The sequence below is a fragment of the Miniopterus natalensis genome, chromosome 5 (genome assembly GCF_054644295.1).
Source record: "Miniopterus natalensis isolate mMinNat1 chromosome 5, mMinNat1.hap1, whole genome shotgun sequence".
NCBI lineage: Eukaryota > Metazoa > Chordata > Mammalia > Chiroptera > Miniopteridae > Miniopterus > Miniopterus natalensis.
The window spans coordinates 62,256,310-62,283,323 of record NC_142085.1 but is presented as its reverse complement, the minus strand read 5'-3'; the positions used below and the strand labels follow the sequence as shown (position 1 = coordinate 62,283,323).

General features: G+C 41.0%; 1 protein-coding gene and 1 non-coding gene across 2 annotated transcripts in view; both read left to right on the top strand.

The window, feature by feature from the left end:
* The window catches only part of ROS1 (ROS proto-oncogene 1, receptor tyrosine kinase), an 80,390-nt gene that overhangs the window by 38,632 nt on the left and 14,744 nt on the right, over positions 1–27,014 (top strand). The window contains exons 26-39 of the mRNA XM_016198704.2: positions 699–985; positions 4,043–4,222; positions 5,609–5,811; positions 6,789–6,933; positions 7,699–7,931; positions 8,034–8,210; positions 11,645–11,813; positions 12,467–12,584; positions 13,637–13,827; positions 15,500–15,583; positions 18,545–18,680; positions 19,876–20,038; positions 21,502–21,566; positions 22,501–22,630. Of these exons, the coding sequence (XP_016054190.2) occupies positions 699–985; positions 4,043–4,222; positions 5,609–5,811; positions 6,789–6,933; positions 7,699–7,931; positions 8,034–8,210; positions 11,645–11,813; positions 12,467–12,584; positions 13,637–13,827; positions 15,500–15,583; positions 18,545–18,680; positions 19,876–20,038; positions 21,502–21,566; positions 22,501–22,630 (2,281 nt within the window). The remainder of the gene's footprint in view (positions 1–698; positions 986–4,042; positions 4,223–5,608; positions 5,812–6,788; positions 6,934–7,698; positions 7,932–8,033; positions 8,211–11,644; positions 11,814–12,466; positions 12,585–13,636; positions 13,828–15,499; positions 15,584–18,544; positions 18,681–19,875; positions 20,039–21,501; positions 21,567–22,500; positions 22,631–27,014) is intronic.
* On the top strand, positions 6,978–7,050 carry LOC148093117 (small nucleolar RNA SNORD36). The gene has a single exon (XR_015714593.1). It is a non-coding gene; the product is annotated as a small nucleolar RNA SNORD36 (small nucleolar RNA).

Sequence of the window (27,014 nt, the reverse complement as noted above, 5' to 3'; positions counted from 1 at the left end):
GAGCCCACAACCACAAATATGTAAACTGAATCCATACTAACAATTTAACTAACCTAAAGTTAGGTTAATTACCAGCAGGAAACCAAAGCAGACTTTTATATCAGTGAATTTAATATCTTTAGTTGGTAAGGACAAGAAAGGGACTGAGACAATAGCAGAAGATGAGCAGTAGGTATCTACCATGTCATGCACAGTAAAAGCTATTCTGGGCTCATCCATCTTTGATGTCCTCATAAAATGAGTTTTAAGGCCTCCATTCAGCAATTGAGTGGCAGTTTCCCAGGCTGGAAAGATATATTTTGTTTGTGCCATAAGCACAGATATAGTCCATCTTGAAACCTAGACTGTTAACTAATATTAAGAAGCAGAAACAAAATTGAGAGGAGGGGAATGGAAATGGGTGATGATGAAAAGTTGCAAATATACTTTATATTTACAATCATTAATGAGCCACTTAACAGTGTCTAAGGTCATCATAGTCCAAGGCTTTAGTCGTAAACACATTTATTGAGAAATCATTGGAAAATGCTATAAACTAGATTTCCTGTGGCCTCCTCCATCTCAGAAGAACATGTTCTCTTCAAAGGCTGCATTTGTCCCCCCCCCAATTATTAGAAAATGATTGGTCTTCTTATGAAACTAATATTTGAAATGATGTGTTTTACTCATTAAGTTGGAAGGTATTTTCCCCCCAATAGTCGCCTGTATTGGACAGAAGTTTCTGAGTTGGGCGCTCAGATGTTCTACTACAGTATCATCAACAAGACCCTGCACGGCATTCTGCAGCCCACGGCCACAAACCATCCAAATGGAAGGAGCCGCTGTTCTTGCAATGTCACTGAATTCGAGTTAAGTGGAGCAATGACTATTGATACCTCTCACATAAAGAAACCACAGATATACTTTGTCAAAAGGCAAGAGATCTGGGCCATGGATCTGGAAGGATGCCAGTGTTGGCAGGTTATCATAATGCCTGCTCTGCTTGGTAAGACAACGTATGTGTACGTAGACCTTTATTAGCAGTGGCAGCCCCTCCTGTCCCATTAAAAAGGGCTTACATCCCACATGTACACAGAATACACACATGGTATTTACTCTGGACCATGCCAAATGCTCTTGTAGAATTCAAATGAACTTGTTTCCAGAAAAATTGTATATAGGCATCCATAGAATTTTCTGTATCTGTGGAGATTTGTTTTTGTTATTTTATAATTAACAGTAGAGCTACAATGTATTGAGCTTCACTGTATATTCTAAGTATGCTGCTAAATGCATTATCTCATGTAATCTTCACAACACCCCGATGATGTAGGTACTAACGTTGGTGATGGTGGGAATGGCACTAGGAGTTAGACTGGTGGAGTCAGACTGGACCTTGGTTCAGCAACCTTGGTACTTGAGTTCTGGCTAGGAAAGAATTCAGAGACGAGGCTCAAACTGTAAGAGAAAATTTATTTAGAATGTCACAGAGGTAGAAGTGAGTGGTAGAAGAAATGGGCTCAGGAAACAAGTTACAGAGGCAAAAGAAGGGCCCTTGGAGCTTAGGAAAGAGAAAGGTAAAGGTACTATACCTGGAGGGGGTTGGAAGAGGGGGAAGGGAAAGGCTGGCATGCTCCCAGGAGGGAGAGGGTGCTGGGTCCTCTATCCTAAGGGCTTTTAAGGGTGGAAATTTTAGGAGAAGTCCCTGGGAAGGATCTAAATAGAACAACTATCAGTTTTCCAGGTGTGTCCTTTCATGGTTGTGGTCTCCACTGATTGGCTGGTGCCTGGGGACGGGGTAATTTGTCAGTGCAGCTGGTCCTGAGGTCAGTTGTGGTGTTGTTTGTCTGGTTTTGCTGCTTTTCTGGGCCTGGAGCTGAAACACAACTCAAGCCTAGATATATTTGATGTGGGTCAGAACCTCAATGTCCTGTGGGCTTAATGCTTAAGGATTATTCTCTGGCCCTTTTATTTTCCCCCAAGGGGGTCTACTACATGACTAGCAACATACCAAGGAGGAAAAGTCAGAGGAGGGTCGGAGCGCATGACCAGTGGTATGAAAGTCAGGGGGTCTAAACGAAATGATCAGTGACATGCTGGGGAGGAAAGGTTACCCTGGGGATGAGGTCCTTGTTTTTCCAGTTGCTGGGCAACCAGGACTTTCTACCCTGCTGACCTCCTGTACCTGGCCCATCATCCTTGCTTTGCTCATGTCTGTCTGACTGCCTACCACATTTTGCAGATGAGGAAACTGAGGCTGAGAAAGGTGAGGTAATTTGTCCAAAGGGTTACAATTAGTAAGTAGATGAGCTGGGGTTTGAAATTGGGCCATACACAACATCTATGATCTTACTCCCAGCACCCTATTTTACTTCAGTGTTGATGATTCCATTGACTCCACATTCAGCATGAGTTGGTAAATATTGGAAATTCTCATGCTGGTGGATGAAACATTTGAAAATCTAAAGCAGTTTGAAAGTCTCCAAATTGGAGTCATTGTAACAGAAAAATAGACATTCTAAATTCCCTCATATATTCTTAAGAGTCTATTTCTCACTGTCCAGTATGCTATGTTGTAGTTTCATATGGTGGTTTAGGTTTAAATTAATTAAAATAAATAAAATTAAAATTTTAATTTCACTGTCACACTAGCCACATTTTAAGTTCTCAAAAGTCACAAGTGGCTAATGGTTACTGTATGGGCAGCTTTGATATGTCTTTCCATCACCAAAAGTTACTGCGCATTGCTGATTTATATAGTAAAGTTTTGAAATTGCAAATGTGTGTGTGTGCGTGTGTGTGAATATGGAAGTTATAACTGCTCATATGGTTTTGTTGACATGCCATCCACAGTGTTTTAGAAACAGTTCTGAAGTTCTGATGGACTCTCAATGGGCTGCAGAGTAGAGATAATGTTTTGAATTTCTCTTATTAAGAAAATGGCTTGTTTTTGTTGAATCTGTAACAAAGATTATTTTCTTAATCAAACTTTAGTTAGGCTCCTCTGAGCCCTCTTCTCAACTAGGCCTGGACCTTAGCCTTCCATGTCCATCCTTGCTCACTGCAGTTTTAGCAAGAATCCTGCTGAGTCAGTTTAGAGAGAATTCCCACACCTTTGATAAGCTCTTCATACCCCACCCTTGATCTTGACCTGCCTTTACCAAGATCTTACTAGGCCAGTTTAGCAAGAATCCCTTACCCTTGATGCCTCCTCTTAATAATTTCTTATCCACTGACCCTCTCATGGCATGTTGGTTATTAATCTTCAGCCGTGTCTGTTATATCGAGTTGAGCACATCTCTCTCCTGTATTATAGCTCCCCCTGCGATATTGCAGTAGTGTTCTGGTCAGTGCAGGAGGCCTCTGACTTCCTAGGTCATCTTTTACTGCAGCTGAGAGTGGCATTAGGTCTTTCGGCTGCCTGCCATTTGAAAACCCACACCTTTTTCATGTTAACTATTATTAAGGCAGATTTATTTTGTTATTTCTAGAGTTGATTTTAAACTCAAATTTAGGATGTTACATTTGTTCCTGTTAAATTTCAGTCTGCTTCCTGATTCTGTTGTGATATTTTTGAATTCCCGAATATACTAGTGACAGAAAGAATTGTGTAGTGTCTGCAAATTTGATAAATATGTTCCCTGTGCATTCATTCCAAATCATTGATCAAATACTGAGCAAGGCGCTGAGCCCTGTGCCTATCATCTATTGCCTCTCTTCAGTTAGGCGTTGTTTGACTTAGAGTCACACAGGTAAGCTGTAAATCCTGGCTCTGCCCTTTACCAGCCTGTGGCCTTGACATTCTTTAACTCATCCAAGCTCAGTTTCTCCTTCTACAAAATAAGGCCAATAATATATAATATTTACTTTATGGCTGGAAGTGGAGTTTAAATGAGAACATATCTGGGAAATTTTTAGCCTAATGACATAAAATGTGTTCTTTTTTCCTATTGAAATAATATGAAGATTCAAAATTTAGCAGTTATGATATAAAAAAAGGATTTCACATTGTCTAGAGTAGAAATCATAAGATTTATGTCTTTTATTTTATGTTTTCCATAAGCAGGAAAAACACTTGTTAGCTTAACTGTGGATGGGGAATATCTGTATTGGATCTCCGCAGCTACGGGCGGCACCCAGGTTTATCAAGTAAAGAAAAGCCGCGGGGCCACCCCCTCCCGGGTGGAGGCCCCGAGGAGCCAGCGCGTCTTGGCTTACAGTTCGCTGCTGCAGCCTTTTCCAGGTAATCAAGCCACAGTCTTCTCCAGCTTGTTCTCCCAGGTCAGGGTCAGGAAAGTCTCCGAGCCTCCTTGTCCGGGCTGTTTCCCCACCTCCTCTGTTGTGCTCCCGGTGTTGCTCCAGGCTGCCAGGGTCTGGCCTGCGCTCTGAGGCTGTTTGCCTCGGGGCACAGCTCATCTCGGGCTTGGGCTTGGTAGGCAACTGGAGACCCGGGAAACCCTTGGCCTGCTGTTCTCGCTGCCTGTTAGTCCCGAAAGTTCCCTTCTTTCTATCTTCTTTCTTCTTGGATGGTATTTTAGACTCCCAAGGGTGTCGCAAAGCATAACATTTCAGATCTTTTTCAAGGTCACGTCCCTATTTATAATGAGATTATGTACATCAGTCATTTAACATGCGTACCTTTGTGCTACCATTTTTATTAAGTTCTTGTCTTTTTTAAATGTGTCACTCACGAAGTTTTTAGTGTTGTGCCCCTAACTCTATTTCTCCCATAAGCCCTGTGGATTTTATTGTGCAATTCTGTATAATGCAGTGACTTTTAGGAATGCATGTGTCACATTATGGGTAGAACTGACTATATATTTACTACTGCGAATCACAATTTAAAAAAATGTTTGAAATAAAACAACCAACCAACCAAAAATAAAAATAGCATTACATTGATTCATGGGTGACATTCAAACCTAAATTGGTTTTTGAGTTTTTTCTCTCAAGCTTTCTTTGCTAGTAAGGTGCCTATGTCGTTCTAAATTAAGTATAATTCCTCACTGAAGAGGGAAAGAAATGAAGGAAACACACTTAAGTAATATTTGCTTAAATATATTTACTTGTAAAATATGTAAGTTACAAAATATTTAAAAATTGAAGATTTTATAAATAAATTGAATGCACATTTTGGTTAAAGAATCCATTTTCAACTTTGAGAAATTTAAGAGACTTAAAAAATCCGTGTAATAACATCTATTTGAACTTGAACAGACACACGCATGCACGCACATCCCTAAAAAGAAAAGTCCTAAAGCTAGCATGACTTTTCATAATTGAAACTCTTTTAAAAATATGCTCTCATTACTTCAAAATAAAACAAAGGCCAGCTGTATTTTGCTACTGGCTGGGTACACAATAAATGATACTTTAGCGCCGTCTGCTGGAAGCACTAAGCAATTATCAGTTACCTTGCTCCCTTTTTCTGAGGCTTAGAGCATCTTCGAGATGGATGGGGGAAAAACTTGTCTTTCCGTCCCGAATAACACTTCCAGCACTTCAATACATCATGCCTTATAAGTTAAATAAAAGATAAAAATTATATTATCCTCTATGTTAAATAAATCTGTTTTCTCTTTTACCCATCTGTGTATATATTTAATCTTTTTTTTTCTTCTTATTTTAGATAAAGCATTTCTATCTCTAGCTTCAGATGTTGCAGAGCCAACTATACTCAACACCACTAACACCAGCCTCACAATCAGATTACCACCTCCCAGGACAAACCTCACTTGGTACGGCATCACCAGCCCTACTCCGACATACCTGGTTTATTACAAAGAAGCTAATGGTGGGAAAAACAGCTCTGAACCAAAATATAAAATGCTGGTAAGACTGGAGCTGGTGGTCATTGTCTTTTCACAAGATATCCTTTTCTGATGTGAAATTCTCAGTCATAGTATTTTCTATATCATTTTTTAAAATGTGCTATTATGTAACCTGTAATAACTGGTTCATCAAAACATATTATGTTCTAGTCTTCTTGTCTTGGAGTAAGTTAAGCTCCAAGGAAGTATATTAACTTACCAGTTGGTAGATCACCACAGTAACAATTTCCTGACTGTCCTGAAAGAACTGGGTTTGTTGCCCTCCCTGGTTATCTAATTATCCCCAGAAAGTGACACAGACCTGTTCTTATGGCCTGTCCGGCAGATTGCAGATTGAGGGGTAAGGACTGCGTCGCTGGACGTTTCCATGAGAGCTAATCTGTCTTGTTGTCTTCGCATTGATTAATATGCATCAAAGGTAGTGATTCCCAGCCTTGTGCACATTGGAGCTTTTAAAATCTCTGGGTCCAGAATTCAGTCAGAATCTCTGGGTGTGGGACTCAGGGATCAGTATTTTTTTTTAATTTCCCAGATGATTCCAAAGTGCAACCAAAGTTGAGAACCATTGGTCTAAGAAAAGTCTTTTTGCTTAAACTTTATTTCTAAGAATTACTAAATAATGTAGCTTAATCTGTTACTGTATTCACGTTTGTGTCACATCCTTCCAATGCCATCTTGCCGAATTTCTAATGCAATGCTGATAAAATAGTGTCCTCCTCTGGGAATCTAGCTTCCTATGTGCCATGAGTCTGTCGCAAAATTGACTGAAGGCTGTCAGCCATTTAGCATTTATTCTTGTAGCTATTAAACAACTCAGGCCTGTGCAGTTAGAACAGAGAACATTTTCATTCATGATCCAAGATTAAAAAATAAACATTTTTGAATATTTGAATCTTTAAAATCTCTTTGATTAATTAATTTCTCCCCATTTGCGCAAAAAAGAAGAATCACATATTGCTTTTTTAAACTTAATTACAGGAGTTTCAGGAGAGTATAGCCCTTATTGAAGGTTTGCAACCATTTTCAACATATATGATAAGGATAGCTATAAAGAATTACTATTCAGATCCTTTGGAACAGTTACCCCTGGGAAAAGAGATTTGGGGGAAAACTAAAAGTGGAGGTGAGTTATGGGCTTGGTGTGGGTTGCGAGAGTGGAATTTTATGATGTATGTGATGTGTATGTTTTTGCCTGAATATTAAAGTAATCTTTATTATGTGAGCTTTTTAAAGCTTCATAAGAAAAATGTATTGGTTGAAAAATACTTTGATGACCTAATTTTTGCTCTAACAGCAGAAGATGATAAATAATATTCCATCAAAATGAAAAGCAACTAGAAGCCAAAACACCAGAATCAATACTGTTTGACCAAGAAGCACATTCTTTGGTCTCACCACACAGTGTCACCCTCTTCCCGTATATTCCCAGGGCTCTGTGCTCACGGTGAGACAGGAAAACCACGCCTTTTCTCTATGCGAATTTTACTGAAGCCACTGAGATTCAAAGTAATATAACATATTGCCTTAAAGAAAATGGATCTGGAATCTAAAAGGGTGTTCTTAGAGGTGGCGATTATTACGAAGGGATGCCATTTCTTTCAGATGTCTCATGAATCCACAGAAATCGCTCCAACTTGGCTGTTCATCATCACGGGCCAAATCCTGGAGCTAGAGTCAGAGAAGGATTTAGTCACCGGGCAAAAATAAGCCAGAGCCTTTCAGGCAGCCTGTTCACTTAGCATTATATAAGAGGCTGGCTCTCCTGCGGGACATCTGTCACTCATTCTGCTCACATGATCTCGCTGTTCCTCAACCAAGACCCCGTTACTTCTTTCCATGTCCCAGTGCTCTTGCGACATCCCTTGTCATGCGTTGCTATTTCTTTCAGTCCCAGAGGCTGTCTGGCTCATTAACGCCACGGTGCAGTCGGACAGCAGCCTTGTCGTATCCTGGAGAGAGTCTCCCGAGCCAAACGGGCCCGCGGCGGCGGTGCGCTATCAGCTGGCCATCTCGGGCCGGGGCCCGGCTCCCCCGGCGCCTCGCAGGCGCAGCGCCTACCCGGGCGGCCGCCTGGCGCTCCTTGTCACTGGGCTGGCCGGCGGCAAGCTGTACGTGCTGAAGGTACAGGGACCAGAGTGGGTGCCTTTATTGCCATTTTCAAGCACAGGGGTTTGAAAAGGTTAAGCAATTGTTTTTTTTGTTTTGTTTTGTTTTTACAAAAAGGTCCTGGCCTGCCACGCCGAGGAAATGTGGTGTGCTGAGAGTCACCCTGTCACTGTGGAAACGTTTGACACGCCAGAGAAACCTTATGCCTTGGCTCCAGGCAACACTAGTTTGCAGTTAGGTTGGGAGGCCCCATCTAATGTGAACCTCATCAGATTTTGGTTTGAACTCCAGAAGGTAGATCACACCTTTAATGCAAAACTTTCCTTTATGCTGTAGAGTAAGTTGAGAGCCCTTTTGCACATCTCTAGAGCATTCTCTTGTATGAATCAACAATATATTTGACCACATTCATTGATTCAGGTTTGCCATATAGAAGCAGTGAGCTGTCTAGGCTAATTTCTGACAGAAAGAATTCCCAGAGAGACTCATTTGCTCTTAAAAGGCTCTATGTGAAACGGTATAAATGATGGTTTATGGATTTCATAATATTTTACTTCATTTAGATGTTATCAGCATGTTCTCTGGTTTAAAATCCATAGCAATTTGGTGTTTTCTATTTTAACAAAATGAAGGACATGTATAAGCAAATAATCAAAACCTTGTTTAGAAATGTCCTTTCAACCATTTAAGGGCTGTATAGCAACAGGGTAGAAGTAAAATATAAAACCATTTTGATCTTGGCATGTAAACTCTAAATGTTTCTTATCCAAAAGTCTTCATGCTTTAACCAATATAAAAATATCCAGTGAATTTTAAAATATCAATTAATCTAATTAATTCACTGCTAAGGAAAGTCTACATTGATTTTATATCGCTACAGTTAAGGTGGATTATTACATTTTTATAGCTACTACATTTAATTTTCATCCTTGTAAATGCCTGTGTCCACATTTGTAAAGATTGGCTGGAAATGTTTCGTTCATTGGTAACTTAAAAACAAATCAGTATAGTTGTGGCCTCATTTTTCTTTAAAAATGAAGTTGCTCTCAGGATGTTTTTTAGATTTTACTACATGAGTTTATTTTGTGATCTTGTACTTTTATATAAAAACTATGAAATATGTGAAACAATAGTAAATGTTGAGTTGATAACACCAAAGGCCATAGTTGAACGGGACTTTTTCTATCAAGCGTGTTTATGGGGATGTGTTGCCTATTTGAAAAATGGTCATCTTATAAAAATGCAGTTAAATTGGAGAAACTGGGGGATCCGCTTGTTTTTGGACATCTGTTTAGATGAGCTCAACTCAGGTCAGTTTAAAGTCAAGGGGAGGCATATAAAGCTCATTTCCCAGGTCAAAGGGATGAAATGGGTAAGGACCTTAGAGAAGATCTCCAGCCTCTCGTTTTACTGATGAGCAGTCAGAGACCCAGACAGGCGCCAACATGAGTCAGCGCTCACCAGGCAGCCAGCCGAGGACCCAGGGCCGACTGCCCCTGCCCAGCCCTCCCGGGCGCCGGCCATGGAAGGAGCCGAGCCCGAGTCGCTAGGCCGCCCCGCTCCTCGTGTTCGGGAGGAGCACAGCGGGGGGGCTGCCTGGCTCAGTTCTCGTGACTTCCATACGATGCTTTTGTTTCAAAACTTCCTCTTTCCTTACACTTGCTCAACACAGGTTTAGAAAGACCGCTTCACAGTCATGAAGCTGAAATTGTTTGATACAGTAATTTCTCCACGTGTGACCCCCTGTAGGTGCTAATTGATGAGCACAGCCGAAGGTGATGTTAATTGATGAGCGATATCCAGTGAGAAAGTTGTCTACTTTGAACCTACCTTATAATAACAGGACAGCTGGGAATGACTCTCTAAGTCTCGGCTGAAACTCTGAGGCAGGTGATCGCAGTGAATAATCCTCCTTTTAGTTAACAATTTTTTTAGAAAGGAAAGGAGACAAGGTCTCTCTCTTTTCTGTCAAAAGCTCCTTACATGCAAAATGAGAGAATTCAAGCACATGGCTAAATTTCTATCTATGTCTTAAATGTCATAGATCTTTTTTGTTCTAACAGTGTACAAAAGAAGAATAGATTTGATTTAAGATTGGAGAAAAATAAGTAATTTTTCTCTTTTTTCCCTTTTTCCCATGGAAGCCCATTGAGACCGTGTTTTCCTCAGCTATCTGGCGGACTCCCTACCAAAACCCAACAATTTTGAAGTCCCAGTCTCTGAGACACCATAGTCTGCACTGTTCCCCACCCCCACCCCCCTCCCAATAATTTGAAAATCCCTCTGTGGCAGCCTCCACCCCGCACGTCAGCCTCTGATGCACGGGAGCTTCTGGCCCTTGTGGGATTTACCCGACGACCCCTCCCCAAGCCTGTGGTCTGTCCAGAACATTCGTTGCTGTGATGCTCTATCGTTTTCCAGTAGCAGCCCTGCTCACGCATCTCCTTGACGTTTCAGCCCTGGGTGGTGTGGGGTGTTGGGCCATCCAGACAGTCACCAAAGGTAGTTTCTGTAGCAGGTCATTAAGGACGTAGTTCAGAGGGCTGACATTTTTGAGCCAGAATCAATCTCTCTCCCCCTCTCTTTCCCCTCTCTCTCTCTCGGTAGGTTCAGAGTAAATGTTAAGGATCCAGTATATCTGTTTCCTTAGGTTATATGTCTCAGTGGGACTGAAACGTTTATTAAGTTTCTCAGGCCGTGTCCCAGACATCTGCATTTCTGTCTCTTTCTCAGTCCTTCTGTTCCCCTCCCCCCTTTCTTTATGTAACAAGGTGGCCTGAAAGGGCGACAGAGAATCATTCCTAACTGAAAAAAAACTGATATAAAGTGTCCATCCAATGAAACGACCTGACCTTGGAGTGCTAATGAAAAAGGAGATGTAAAGCAAGGTCTGTTTATGGAAGCTGACCTTCCTAGGACACTCGACTGGCGAAAATGCACCAAGAGCCCTGGACAAAATGCCACATCCTATGTCTGTGCTATTGTACATTGAAAAGCATCGCCATTTTCAAATAATGACATCAAGGGTACAAATACACGGATTTTTAAAAATATAATGTCACAGAGGAAAAAGTTTAAGACAAGTGTAATCAGAGACCCAGCATCTGAGGTGGAATGAAAGTAAGATTTCCTCCATAACTGCTCCCCTGGCTGCTTTGTGGCTCGGTGACCACGGGCAGAAACGTCCTTCTTTCTGGAATCTAGTCTTACTTTGTGTAGTAATAAGGAATGCTAGTTAGATGTCTGAAAGCGTTGGGGAAGAAAAACTAAATGTTTTAATCTATAACTCACTGTGGGCTTCTTCACAGAACCAAAACATGTAAAATTATTATTGTTTTGAAATCAGCCCACCTGTGGAATTGAAAGCGTCACTGTCTGATCCCCCATTGTCCCTCGGCGTGAAGTGCCTCCTCCGGCATCCTGGTTTAACGTAGCCTGTACAGTGGGAGGTCAAGCTCTGGATCTCCCCCAGCCACACGTAGTCAGAAGTGCACGACCCCCTCGGACTTACCCCGGGACTGTCCTCCAGTCAGTTACGGCTTGTCATAAAAATAAAGTGGCTATTGGCAGTGGGGATGCTGTCTGGGGCCAAACGTAAAGAAGCTCTTATTTTTAATAGAGAATGCATTTTATTCAAAGTTTCGTTGCTTGCCTTGGTGTGTGAATTCCTGCGTTTAAGGAGGTTTTCTTAAAGAAACAAAGATGTTCCCGGAGTCTTCTTTCCCCAGGGGCAGCACAGCGAGTTTCGCCGCGTGAGAGCCTCGTGCAGCCGAGGCCCGGCCCACGTGTGCAACATCCCGGGCCTGCGGCCTTTCACTCCTTACGGCGTCCGAGCGGCGGTGGTCTACGGGACGGGCGAGAACAGCACCTCGCCGTCCGAAAGCTTTAGGACGAAAGGTGAGCGCTCACGTCCAGCTCCAGAAAACCCTGGCAGGCCTTATGTCACCAATCCCAGAGGCTGACATGTTTTTTGAAAGAGTAAATTACTATTTCTGAAACTTGAGTGAAGAAATTGAAAAAAGTTAGGAGTCCTTATAGACAGAAATGAGATAATAGTCACCTGGGCTTGCAAGGTTTTGAACAAGGCAAAATCATTTCGCCTTTCAGTGTTCAGATTTCCCGTGTAGCTGTGACATTTTGCAGTAAGAACTAAAGGAAAACAGCATTACTGAGTGTTCGGCCAATGTTTACTTACTGACTACTACAACCACAGGCTAAAGATTTAAAAAATCAAAAAAGTATATTAAACTAACTAGTGTTCTAAAAGGTATACCATAACTCTGAGTTGATCTTATAAGAATCAAATGCTCCAAAACTTAAAATATTTTCTTTTTGTATCACTAATTTCATATCAAGCTAAGATATATTGTTACTCTTATCATGAATCCATCACTAATCAAAACTTCAGATACTCATTTAAAAATATGCACTTATATGAAAATATTTCTGAATGTTTCTTTCCTCTTAGTAAATATAGTCCAAAGAAATATGTCGTGCAGAATATTTTCTAATTCTAATATATCAATCAGTGTTTTCTTTTGTTTCCAAAGCTGGAGTCCCAAGTAAACCAGGCATTCCAAAATTATTAGAAGGGAGTAAAAATTCAATACAGTGGGGAAAAGCTGACGATAATGGAGGCGGACTTATGTGCTATATCCTTGAGATGAGGTATGTCTGTTGGGAAAAGTGCTTTGTAAACGACAAAAAGCTAAGCAGTTCATTGTAAGGTGTTATTAGATCAAAATTAATACTATTTACCAATATGTATTTTATAAATAAATATGAAGGATCTTTAGTTTAAGGACCTTGAATGTGTCATTACTCTCTGCTCAGATCCTAGCAGCTGGCCTTGGCACTCCAATTACAAGGCAGATCACATCAATCTTCTCAAAAACCTGTAACTGCTTGTCAAAACTTTATGGAAATAATTCCATCACTGGCACATGTAACTTGTATTACTTAATATCTATTCTGTTCAAGAAGCTGAGCTGATGTTTAATGTTAGACGATGGTATGCATGTACATTTCTGATGTTAATTTGTTTTAGCAAGATGCATAATGTCTGGGGAAATTTGTCAAAGAGCTAGGTATTCTTCAGAATGTAAAATCAGGAACAGGTCACCCAGGATTCTCTGTCCACTGGGAAGATCACAGTTTGCAGTGTGTTCTCGGGGCCTGAAAATATGCCTTTGATGAAAACGAATCAGCTGATGAACATACGCAACCTCGGGTCCAGCCGGTATGAGGAGCTCTGTGAATCATAACTGGCTCAGATGAACTGATTTCATGCCAACACAGAGGGAGAATTTCAAATTCCACAGACACGCCCCTCACGGGACTATGAAGCTATCTTTTTAAGAAGCTCCAAGGACAAAAGTCACTTCCATAATTATAGTCCTGGATACTTGAGCTTTAGATCTATTTTTGCTTCATCTTGCCTTGGCATTCCCATAACCTTAAAAAATTTTCCTGCTTATGCTAGAGGATTATGTTAGCCATATTTCTAACTGAAACCTTCTTGAAATTTTTGTTACTGTTTTTCACAGAGAGTGAAATACATTCTGACCTGCAGAACTGTCTTGGTGGCCTGAGACTGTGGTTATGCTCACCAGTTAGGCCTCACCGTGGTCTTGTAGGACCCCTTTTACGTGTTCCCCTCAATAACACATATATTGTCTCATAAATGTCCTATATTCATGGTTTTGCTCTTACTTTTGCAGAAAAAGTACTTCAAATGATTCACTAAACCAGAACTTAATGTGGAAGATGGCATTTAATGGATCCTGCGGTAGCATTTGCACCTGGAAGTCCAAAAACCTGACAGGAACATTTCAGTTCAGAGTAGTAGCTGTAAATAGCCTGGGATTTGGTGAATACAGTGGAATCAGCGAGAATATTTTGTTAGCTGGAGGTATGTTACCATGTCTGCCTACATACTAACTTATTACGCAAAGCTTCCAAGAGAAAGATGGTGCATTCATAACATCAGCAATAAGTTGAGTAACTGTATAATTTATCATCTACCGGACTACGCATTTCATCCGATGTGCTCTTCTTAAAGCATCAACACCATTGTCGTTTTTCTCCTGTGTAATAATCAGCCAGCTCTTCACGCCACCTCGCCCAGTCCGTGCTTCTAGAAAGAGCCCCGCTGCCCAGAGCCTGCTGTTTACCCAGCCTTACTGCCTGTTCCCGGCACTCTCATCTTCTCCACGATGGGCCTAAAACTATGCTGTGTCTCTTTCTTAATATTTCCATCTTCCACTGCGTGTCCGATTTCAGTTCGTGACACATCATCTTTCTAGTCACATAGCCTAGAAATCTCAGTGCCGTGTTTAATTTTTCCCTCCTGCTGATTTACCACCTCGATGCCTGTCTGATGAGGTCCCACCTTGCCGTTTCCACTTTGCCTTTCCTAACCTAAGCTGTGGTTTCTGGCCTGTGCTCTTGGCTTAATGCTGACTGTTGATCAAGCCAAAGCACAGCTGGATCGCTTACCCCCTCCCCGAAGTGCCCGAAAAGGCCCTCCGCTCACTGCCTTCAGGACCAGGTTCAAACTTCTGGGTGGCATTTGGGGCTTTCTGTGGTTTGCCCTCCGTGTGCGGTTCACCTCTCCCAGCACTTACCCCTTTGCTGCAGCCACATCGGACTGAAAACCTTTCATGACACTAGGCCTTCAGCCTTTGTTTCTTTCAGCCTGGAACGCGGGTCTCCTCAGCCTACCAGTCACCCCACTGCCTGGCATTTCCTCTCTCTCACTTTCTGCCAGTTGAAATTCTTCTCATCCTTCAAGGCCTAACTGAAATGAACTCATGATGCTAAACTGATAGTCTTCAGGCTAATAAATGGTTGCATTTTACACACACACAGCCCACTATTCTACATGAAACTTTCATTGGTGTTTTTCAAATAATAGTTATCTAGATAAGTGTTCAACAAACTTTCTCTGGAAAGAACCAAATGGTAACTATTTTAGGTTCTGCAGGCTGCATCTGGTCTCTGTAGCATATTTTTCTTCTTCTTTCTTTCTTTTTAAAATAATACTTTAAAAGTCATTCTTAGCTCCTGGGCAGTGCAGAATCAGGCTGTGGCCAGATTTAGCCTATGGCCTTAGTTTACCAAGCTCTGTCTACATGTTTATCTCCTCTACTCAACTGAAACTACCCAAGAGAAGGTACCATGTTTTATGTTTATATTCCTCAATTCAATACCTAAGGGATTAAATGTGTATGAAGACGTTATAGAGAAATAATAATCCCGACTATATAACATATGATGAAGACTGAGACTTCTTGTCCCAAATTCATTAAAAGGATTATCCATGTTTTCTGGGTTACTCTAAAGTAGCAACCTGGGTGGGTACATCCCTATGAGGTAAACTGGCTCTTTGGCGGGTGGGAACCCACATGTAAAAACACTGATTTTTATTTCCCATGGTGTAAATACTCTCACCATAAAGGACTTCAAGCTACATAGTTTAACTGGCTCCTAAAATACCATTGGAGCCAGTTCTGGTATGTCAGGCAGCTCACCTGGACCGTCTATTCTGTAAATTAATTTCTTTTTCTCATTTATTTCTTTAGATGGTTTTTGGATACCAGAAATAAGCTTTATACTTATTGCTGTAATTGGAATATTTCTGATTGTTATAATCCCATTGATCTTTGGTAAGTAAAAAAAAATTTAAATAGGTAATAAATGATTTACTTGATTACATTACTTGATTTATCTCTTAGTTTATTTAATCTCCCACATGAAATAAATTCATAAAATTTACAATGTTACCTTTGGCTATGCATTCATAACCATTATGTTTTGTGAATTGTATTCTGGATCTAAGAGCAACTATTTTATGAACAATATATCTATATTTATACTTCATGGTATACTTTAGATAGAACTACTTGTGAGAACACTGACTTTAACTTTCTTTAAAATAGTATTTGTTCCTGATTGTGTAACAAGTGTTTTGTGGCTTATAGTTTTAAATAAATAAACAATTACTCTGGGTATATAAAAAAAGGGTAGGATTAATGTGAGACCAGTGGCAGTGCTTGGTTGGGATAGTCTGGGTCTCCAGGCAGACAGCCTGGTTTGGAATGAGCAGGGCCTCTTTTGCAGAAGATCCATTTCTGGCTTGTAGGATCCACTCTCACTTTCAGATGTCCGACTTGCCTCTTTCAAATCCCTGCTCATTTATATATGCCTAGGGAAACAGAAGAATTAGGGTAGATAGATAGAAAACTATTTCCCACTATTCCTTTTATACTAATGTGCTAGTCACCGAAGTCCTTTTAAAAAAAGATTTAGCTTAATGATGAGAAGATACGGTGACAACCCCAAATATTGGGCCTATCTGGTTATTGCAGTGACCATATATCCTGGTTCATTCCTATTATTTCAGCACAAACATTAGTAGCACTTTCTTTCAGTCCCTATAATGTCTTGGTTTGGATTATAAGATGTATGGTCACCCCATCATTATTAATATTATGAGTCCCTGACATGCTGAAAGATTACAAGAAAAACATATTTACCAGAAAAGGACACTCAAGTACATATTCAGGAAATCGTGGCTTATTGTTTTCATAAATAAGGAAAGGTCAGAAGAGACTGTTTAAGGAAAATTTACAAACATAAAGTTGAAATCTCTCAGGATAGAGAAAGCCAATATTTCACTAAATGTTCTAGATACTTTCCCCCAAACCAATTGGAATCATAAGCTGTTGGAGAGCATGTTGAAACTTGAATTGAGATTTCTTTTCAAGATTCCACCCAGATAATATATGGAACTCCTTCAGCTAACTTGGAAAGCTAAAAATTTCAGCTGACCCTGCCAGGATATTAACCTGTGGTTCCAGGGAGTCTAAGTATTGCACAGCTGATGTTTGTGTCGCTAAGCCAGCCCCTCCAGAGTTACGCATAGGACTGCAGTATATTTGACAGTTGGCATATAGGCTTGACTGCTTGTCTGCTTTCCTACGGGGAAGGAGTCGTACATGGAGAATCTTCCGTTTACCTTTGCTTGCCTACTTGTACATCACCGTTGTTTAAGCTCGTGACTCTAGTGGATGAACATGAGATAATTTCAGACAGCCTATTGTGCTTTCAAGACGTCCTATGGATATCTGACTTTCTCAGAACTTAAAGGTCTCTATTCTATTTGGAACTCACAGATTTTTGAGTATAGCTAAACTAGTCTGGTTATTTAGGAAACGTGCATGTGGTTTTACTGTTAGGGGCGTGTAAGTGCCTGAGAAAATTCTGAGTTATTAAAATAATGAACAGTAGCAATTGTTTTAAATCTGTATTGTGCTGAGGGCTCTCATCAGTCATACTTAAAAATACAAAATTGAAACAAGGGTTTAAAAATAAGCATTGACAGCCTTTGCTGTGTGGAGCAGTCATATCTAATGTGCAACATTAGCCATATGCTGGGAGCAGAGGGAAAGATAAAGCAGTAAAATATAATTGCTGACCTCGGGAGCTTGCCATTTAATGAGGGAGGTAAGACCTACCTGTGTGAAAAGATAAGTAGTGATATATGTGTTAAAAAACAATAAAAGGCAATGAGTGGTACCTGAAATACACAAGCCAGTGACATAGAAGTGCTGAGAGCCACAGTTAGTCTTATAAGCTCAGAGATGAGAGATCAGTAGAGGCTGCAGAAGTCTTAGAAGATGTCACTGAAAGTGGGAGACATTAACCTGGGCCTTTAAAAATGAAGAGAAGTGGTGAGAGCATTTTGTGCTTGAAAAATTGCATTAGCAAAAGTGCTTAAGATCTATCCCTGTGTGTTCCCTCAGATGGAATTTCACTTGAATAAAACTCAAACCTATTGAAAACAGAAGCTCCCATGGAATAAAGTTCAAATTTTCATGATCATCTAACAAAGCATCCTTGCTGTTTTCAGTTTCTGAGCCAATATTCTAGGATAGATGGATGATCTTATTGCTAGAATTGTGTTTTAATCTTTAAAAATACCATTTACTTTTTATGATTATAAAATAATATTTGCTCACTGTATGAAGAAGACAATACAAATCACCCGTGATTTCACAACTGGGGAGACTCCCTGCTAACATTTGGTGGGGTTCCCTCCAATAATTTCTCTGTGTATCTGAATATGTGTATATAAACAACAATGGATATATGCTCTTGTGCTCTGCATTTAAAATAAGCATGCCGTTATAGCCATTATATTGCAAGCACTCCTCCGGTCTACTAAGGAGTAAAACCTGGACATATCTGGACTCAGAAATGAATTTGTTTCACTAATAATTATTATATAAGTGTGTTTTGGTTTGACTTTGGTTTATGGGTGATTTTGAGGAATAAATTCTGATATTAAGACACTTCAACTTGTTTTTAACTGCAATAAGAAATATATATATTAAATGTTACTCCAATATGTGACGAAAAGTGAGGTTGTATAAGCTATGTGTTTTTCTATGGCTTTGTACCTAGATTTAATTAGTTTTCTTTATTATGGGCATATTTTTCAATCAAATTCTGTTATTTTACCAATGGTGTCCTTATAGGTAAGTACTTAAAATGTATTGTTAACGTGTCCTAAAGGAAACAGGAAGCAATGCTTTGTTTTATATGATGTCTTTGCTTCTTTATAGTCTGGCATAGAAGATTAAAGAATCAGAAAACTCCCAAGGAAGGGCTGGCAGTTCTCATAAACGAAGACAAAGAGTTGGCTGAGCTGCGCGGCCTGACAGCTATGGTGGGCCTGGCCAACGGCTGCTGTGCCATACAGTGCGTAACCGGGCGTCATCCTGGGGCACCTAGAGAAGGGGCGGGCAGGATCACCCCGGGTTGTGCCCACTAGTCTGGCATAATTGCTAATAACACACCCTTCCACCCTCACACGTGACCTGGGATAGATGGCAAATAATGTGGTTATCCTATCCTGAGGAGAGTAAGCGAAAATCAGTTGTTTTCCAGTGTTTTACCACACAGTTCAAAATAAATGAAACAAGGAGTTAAAGACCACATTGAGGGGAGTAGATGGTAACGTGATAGGTTCAGCTGGAGGCATCCGGGAGAGAGGAATTTCAAGGGTCTCATGTGTGTGCTAGTAATTCAATCTAATTCTCTTCAGAAGTTGTATGGTGGTTGCCTACAAAAGCTCTTTACGTTAGATGAGTTTTGAACTTATGTTGTCATATAACTAAAAAAAATATTTAAATGGCTTTTTATACAAGACACTATATTATGCTCTATATAAAAGGGGATTATATAGTTATAGGCCTTGAAATTTGTAATTTAAGACATAAAAATGAAGGATTTGGAGTAGACACAGAAGTGATCTAAATTAGCTATTCAGAGGTGACTTTTCCTTGAGAAAATACTCAGCACATCTGACATTTGAGATTCTCTTTTAAAAACCCAAAGCATTTTAAGTGCAGATGCATTTATTTCCCTCATAATATTCCAAGTGAGAAGCTTGGCTTCCTAAAAGTTAACCTGATGGAGATGGATCTGATGTCTGTGGCCATAGTAAATTTCGTTTTATATAAGAGATCAGGTGTGTGAAATAGTAAGGTAAATGCTTTTTAGATCATAAATCCAGATGTATTTGCTACTAATTTGCAATTGCTTTTTATACAAATTGGTAACCTGAAGAAATTAATAATTAATAACTGTAATAAAACAAGCTACAGCAAAAAGTCTTGAGGCAATGCACACATGGGCATGTTTCTATCAAAATGAATGTGCCTTGAAGCAGTGACATGGTCTGCCTGGGGTTTAGAATAGGGAAGGAATATTCTGGTTGGTGGGATAGGGAAGTAATAGGAACACAAAATTCCACATCACTGTATCTCATAGAATGCACTACAGTGTTGCAAAGCCATGAGAGTCCTTTCTCACACTCTTTCGAACCCTGACACCAACACCATGGTGTAAACCACATGTATCTTGGGAGACCAAAAATATTGTTATTTTCTAGCACTCTTCCAACCCAAGAGGAGATTGAAAGCCTTCCTGCCTTCCCTCGGGAAAAACTGACTCTGCGCATCTTGTTGGGAAGTGGGGCCTTTGGAGAAGTGTATGAAGGGACAGCAGTAGGCATCTTAGGAGCTGGAAGTGGAGAAACCAAAGTAGCAGTGAAGGTAATGTGGTTTTCACTCCTTGACATGGATGGCAGCGTATTCACATGGATTTACCTGGATACAACTGTAATGAGAGATGAGTGATCTTAATTGAAGAGAACTGGTAGAAGGTAGAAGCCTATTCATGGCTACAGATGTTACATTATTTTCTTCCATTTCCTACATAAGGTCTGAAATTAATAGTAACCTCTATGGTTACTAATTAGTTAAGACCCAGCAGTTTTCCCCTTTAAATATACTAGAAGAAAAGTGGGGATGTTAAGCACATCCTCAAAGTCTTAGGTAATAGGCAGATTGTAAATATTTTAGGCTATGGCCATATCATGTCAGTTGCAACTCTGCCACTCTGTCATTGAGTATGTAAACCAATGAGTGTGGTATGTTCCAGTTAGATTTTATTTATGAAAACTGAAGTTTGAATTTCATATGATTTCTGTGTAATGAAATAGTATTCTTTTTCATGTTTTTCAACCATTTAAAAATGTAACATGTCAATTATACCTCAATAAAGCTAGAAAAAAATAAAATAAAAATGTCACAACTATTTTCCAATTGCAAGCTGTACAAAAATAGGTGACAGGGTGGAATTGGTCCTCAGGCTGTATTTTGCTGACCGGTACTACACAGTTATCTATCATGGCATATTAAATGTAGTTTTAAGGAAGCATTGGATATATACTCAGGTTTTTGCAGAACTTTCTTTTGTCAGGAGAGATGATGAATCTTTTATATAATTGAGCAATATCCTGATCACGGCTTGTTAGGAGTTTATTGCTTTGAGGGTGAGCTATACAATGAGAAAAGTTGGCAAAATTTTCTCAACTGGTTTAAATAAGTGTCTATTTTTCTCACATAGCAGGATGACTGCTGGCTTTAGTGCAGTGCCAGTAGATCTGAAATTCTCTTGACTTTGTACATGTGTTGCCTCATGGTACCAAGATGGTTGCCAAAGAATCAGGTATCACATCTTTATTCAGGCCAGAGCATTCATCGACCAGAACTGAGACATATTTGCAAAGGAGGCTGGAGAATTGCAGGACATGGTTTTCATGATTATCTCAAAGCAATTGCCTGGGACTTGGCACCTTGCATCTAAGAAACAAATTAGGGTATTGTTAGCAAGGAAGCCAGGGAAACAGATATTGAATAGAAAACTCTGAAAATTAAGAAAGTAGCTTAAACACCAAATTTGTTCTCTTTTTAAAATTTCTACATTTTGGAGAGACTTTGTGTAAATATTACTAGATCTTTTATCTATCAGGTATTTCTACTTAAATACTTTCAGTAACAGGAGCTATCTTTTGAACAGGCTTGCATAGCACATGTATATGCATTATCTATTATCTACTTTGAAATTTCTGGGTGGATGGTATAAAACAAAAGAAAGATGATCTCCATTAACTCCCTGAGCTCACAGAAATGTCTGCTATTCTGATTCTTGGCTGGTTTTTTATGTTGCACAGACTTTAAAGAAGGGCTCCACGGACCAGGAGAAGATCGAATTCCTGAAGGAGGCATATCTGATGAGGTATCAGGGCAGCTCTAAAGTAGTTTTCCCTTGGTATGGGTAGGAAGATTTTACAACCAATTGGTGGATTTTTAACATTCAAAATCACCTGACATAATAAATCATGCCCCAAATGAACATGGCTGGAGTTTGAATGGAAATATGTCTGTAATGACAAGTATCCCGTAGAAGCCTGTCTTCCAAGCCTGGGCACAGGCTGTCCTCTGGCAAAAGGTCTTCCTTCCTTTCACCTTCAATGAGAAGCATGTTTTGCAAGTGACTTCTGAAGCTGATTAGCTTTAAACATGCTTATGATCTTCTGAATGTGTAATAGTGGTTGAAGTGGACTGAGAAAGAGAGCGTTCTCTTAAGTACAGTGATACCGATGAAAATATCCCTTGTCTTGCTAAGCTTGTGTTCAGTGTTAGAGTCAGTTGTTGGGCATGAAAACTGCTCTAAGACATCTCAACAGGAAGACCCGAGGAAGTGGTCCCAAGCTGTGGGTTCTGGTTATTAGATTGGGGTTTACTTGCTTTGACGTCTTGAGGAAACAGTTGTAGCCAAACCTGCCTCTCTGAATTGTTTCTCTAAAACAGAGAGAATAATATTTCATACTCGTGGTGGCCAAAACCATAATGTTATCAAATACCTGTTGAAAAAGGAATTTAGTTCAAACTACTTTCTTTTCTGAAACATAAAATTCTTAATATAAACATGATTTCTTCTAAAACCCACCCTGCTCTATCCATGTGCACTGGCCACTAGGGGTTGCCGTATTACCTCTGTAAGGCAAGAACACAGAGCAGCACTGGGGAAAAGGAGGCGCTCATTTATCAGAGGGAAAAATGAGGGCTTTTGCTGAAAACTGGATAAGCAATTGCTCTATTCCGTAAAGGCCCTCAGCTGGACTTCTGTTGCGGTCATGTCATCCCGCCTGTCTCTTTCCACCTTCTAGCAAGTTTAATCACCCCAACATTCTGAAGCAGCTCGGAGTTTGTCTGCTGAATGAGCCCCAATACATTATCCTGGAATTGATGGAAGGAGGCGATCTCCTCACCTATTTGCGGAAAGCCCGGATGACAACGGTAGGAAATGGGGTCCCCAGGATTGGTTTTGTAATGCAAATATCCTATAATGTCCTGTTAATTTTCTTTCAATTCAATAGGCTACCATTTTGGCCAACGGGAGACTTCCTTGGAAAGAATTCTTATATTTCCTTTATGTTGAATTAAGACAATTAGCACCCTGGACTTATTTCTGGCATCTTCTGGTTATTTGAGCCCACTTTCAGTATTTTACAGGAAAACAGGCCCCTCGCAGCCAGAATTATGTTTTCTGGAGAACAGAGATTGTGTGGAGTTGGAAAAGGCACATCTTTCTCTGTCCTTAATCTATGTCTGTCGCTCTCAAAATGATGTTTCCAGTTTTTATGTCTTTACTGAGTACTGGACTTATAAGTCCCCACCCAATTGACATATCTGTTTGGATTTTTAATAGGCATCTCAAATTTATTTTGGGCAAAACCAAATTCTTGATTTCATACATTCCCCTCCATGCCATTCATCCAGCTTTTTGCTTTCTCTTTTCCTGCGACCACACTGACAAGTCCTGTCGGCTCTACAATTCTGCCCACAAAATGCAGCCCCAGCCCATCCTCTGTTCTCTCCCCAGGACCCAGAGCGGCGCCTGGCACAACGGGGACACTGGAAATTCTGTGGAATGAGGGTCATGGGGTGACAGCACCCGGCGCACCTGCTTTAAACCTTAGGCGAGGAACACATGAGACCAAACAAGTAACTGACATTTAAGCCCATAGATTTAAAGAAGTTGATTTTCATTTCTATCAAAGAACACACCCTATGGCTAACAAATTTAGATATATGACAAACTGTGTTTTATATTAGAAAACACAGGAGCTTTTCACTATCTCACCCCATGCTCCCATCCCCGCGTCCCAGGCAGCTACACGTTTCTCCAGGTGCTTACCTCCAGGTTCCTAAGTACCCCGCTGATGCTGCACATTGATTTGCAACCTTGGGGAAATCTACTGCCTGCCTGCTATGAACGGTGAGGGTTTAACCCTCATAGGCTTACTCAGGGACCAGCCCAAACCCCACTAGCTCCACACACAGAAAACTTTGCCCCTCATTTCCCCCCAGAGTATCACTATGTTCAGGTAAATCAGCATTGCAGGCTTATGTTACGATGGCTGCTCAGTTGCCCATTTGCAGCCGAGTACCTCAAATACGGTGCTTGTGTTTTTTCCCTTAGGCTAGCTTAATAAACACATCTTTTCCCATTTGCTTAGTTCCCTATATACCTCAGCTTCCTCACAGAACCGTAACACTTCTCTCCATGTGGTGAGATGCATCGGAGAATCCAGCACGTCGCAGCTCTTTTCCTGGCCACTTCCCTCCTGGGGCCGGTGCGGGTGGCTGTCCTCTGGGCTGTCTACACAGCGGCTATCCCAGGGGGTTCCTTCACATGTACCCTGGTGATTTCCACGTTGGACCTTTGTTTCCTCTGTTTCATGACTTCTTTGCTCTGTTTTAGAAAGAGAAAGCATTGCCTGTGAGGCTAAATTCACCTTTTCCTTTTTATTTTTCTTTCTGAGAAAAATGTCCTTTATTCTTTCCTCACACTGGATTAACAATTTGGCTGATCCTAGGTTGAAAACCCCCTTTGATAAAAAATAAATCCACCGCATCTTTGTTTTCTAGCTTCTACAATTGCCTTTAAGGAGTCTTTTGTCACTGTGGCTCCCGCACTGGTGATCAGTGATCTGTGTTTGCCTCCTTCTCGGGAAATTTTAGGAATTTCTTATCTGTGGTACTTTTCACACAGCACAATACTCAGCCTGGAAAATTGTCCCCCTCAATTCTGGGATTTTTTTTCATATTATTTCTTTGATAATAAAAAAATCCCTTTGTTCCCTCTATTTCCTTGTTCTGGAAATCCGACAGTGAGTAATGAACAGCTTTGTTTTATCACTTTGTTTTATTTGCTGCTCTCTTCTATTTTCCAACTCTGTCTTTCTGCTCTCAATTCTGGTATATTCCCTAAATTTTTTCATAGAATTTAAAATTTGAGTTTTACACAGACTTCATTATATATTTTGACAGCACCTTAAAATAGTTATCTGGGTATTTGTCATACGGGCAAAATCTTCTCTTATTTTTCCCAAGATACTAATTATACTTTTAAGTAGTTCATTGCCCTGCATTGTCCTGATTTCCTCCTTTCTTCTTTGTTCTGGGATCTGTTTGTAATGTGAGATTTTCTCAAACGTTTGGCCATTTGTGGCTGGTCTTCATATTTAACAGTGAGGCCTTCATATTTGATGGCTGATTGGAACCTGTGTGTCAGTGGCAGCTTCCTTCTGGTTGTCAGGTGAGACCCCACTGTTCTGTCAGGGGTCCCCTGATAATGACAGCATTGGCTGTCTCCAGGCATGTGCCCAGCTTCACCTGAGAGGACCCTGCAGGTCTCCTGTCTGGGCAATAAAGCCTGAGCCTCAGTCCAGGGGGCCAGGGGGAGGAGGGGCTGGAGGCCTCCAGGCGCAGTGTGTGGATGCATCTTTAATTTCCCTCCCTTTTCAACCCAGTGCCTTAGTATGTTTGCTGCCTTTGAATTTAGTGGTGTTGTGGTTCAGTTCCGTGTGTGTGTGTGTGTGTGTGTGTGTGTGTGTGTGCAGTTTTCCTCAGAGGAAAGCCTCCAGCTGCAGTGGGGAGATCTAGGTCTAGTTATCTCTTAAAATAAACTTCTAAACTTTCCTCTTGCTCCGAGCCCTGCCCCTCACCTGGGCATTCAGAGATACTTGCTACCTCCAATTCCAGAGCCTTTGTGGGGTCCTACAGTGACAAACAGCTTCCTTCTCGCCTTCTCCCTCTGCAGGCGGTCCGCTTTCACCTCGCCGGGCTCTGCTAAATTCCCAGGCCTCCATCTGCTTTCCATGTTCCAACGTGTTTTGTTGCTCTGTGTCTATTGTCCTGATCTATTTGCCCTTGTGAGATCATAAAAGCTTCCCCTTGACTAAAGTAAGGTTTGGGGAGAGAGTGGAACTAAAAATGTATCAATCTCCCATCTTTACCAAGAAAGTTTATCTGTAGTGTTTTTAAAGGTTTTTTTTTGGAGGAAGAAAAGAGGCTGAAGGTAGACTAAAAGAAAAGATAGGTCCACATTTTCCAAACTGTTCCTATGCACCCAGGGTCCTAACGGCTCTAATGATTAGTTCCCAAGTGTATTCAGCTCTCCCACTGCTTTTCCTGCCAGCTGCCCTGGAGCTTCCATGCTTGTCTCCCTTGGCCCAGCCATATAGGACAGGGTGCTGTTAGGTGCTCAGTGCCAGAATCAAGGCCAGAGCCCTCAGCGGAACACCACAGGCTCCAAGCCCCCATCACGCTGAGTTCATCTGGGCCAGCCATCTGTCCACCGAGCGCTCAGAGGCACATTCCAGAGACACCCTTTCCCCATCCCTGTGCCGAGACCACTGGTCTAGTCCTTCATTTTCAGGGTATCAGTTTCTGCAGCTATAAAATGAAATATTAAATTAAAAACTTACTCAGGCTACTTTTTAGCTTTGATATTCCAACACTGCATTAAGATAGAAAAGAGTAAAAACAAACGAACAAAACCAAGCTATCAAAATAATACAAATACATACCCAGGAACAATTTAATTCATCAAATCTTATGGTTCTTGCTTTCAATGAACTTGCCATGTGGTAGATAAGTCACATATAAATAACCCATTTAAGGTGGAAGTGGGAGGGCTCATTAGAGTGGAGTAGAGAATCTACTGCTGAAGCACAGAGAGAGAGGTGATTTTCATCTGAGGAGTCCTGGAGAGACTTTGTGGAGAACCAACCAAGGTGGGAGACAGAAAACTCTCTGAAGCTACACCCACATGAGCTGTGAAAGGCTTTGACCAGGGATAGACCTGGATGGAGGTTCAGTATGTCCAGAGGGTTTAGCAAGGGATGATAGATGGTGGCCCAGGGCAACATCTGGAGTCAAGAAAGCCCAACAAGGGCTAATGAGGTGTCCCCACTGGTTGTCACATAGGCTGTCAGGAGCAAGTGATATTTAGAAATCTAGGCAGGCACGCTGCATTCTGGAAAATCTGTCAGCAGAGAACAAGGCACTAGCCACCAGACTAAAGTTCAGGAACAGGGTTCTCTGTGTAGACATCTTCACAAGGAGGGTAGGTTTTACCAAGAGCAGAGCAGAGCCGCTTCACAGAGGAACTGGTAAGCAGCTGGAATACCCACGCATAGGCCGTGAGCTTGGCATCTGGTGGGCATGAACAGGACTGCAGGGGGCTGACTCTTGGGAGTCAGTTCTAGCCTAGTTATCAGACCTAGGTGTGGTTGAACAGCACCATGGCAATGCTGCGTCCCAGCATAAGTGTCAAGATTCTTCCTATTTGGGGGACAAGACATGAGCTTGCTGGGGATGCAGAGGGAGCAGC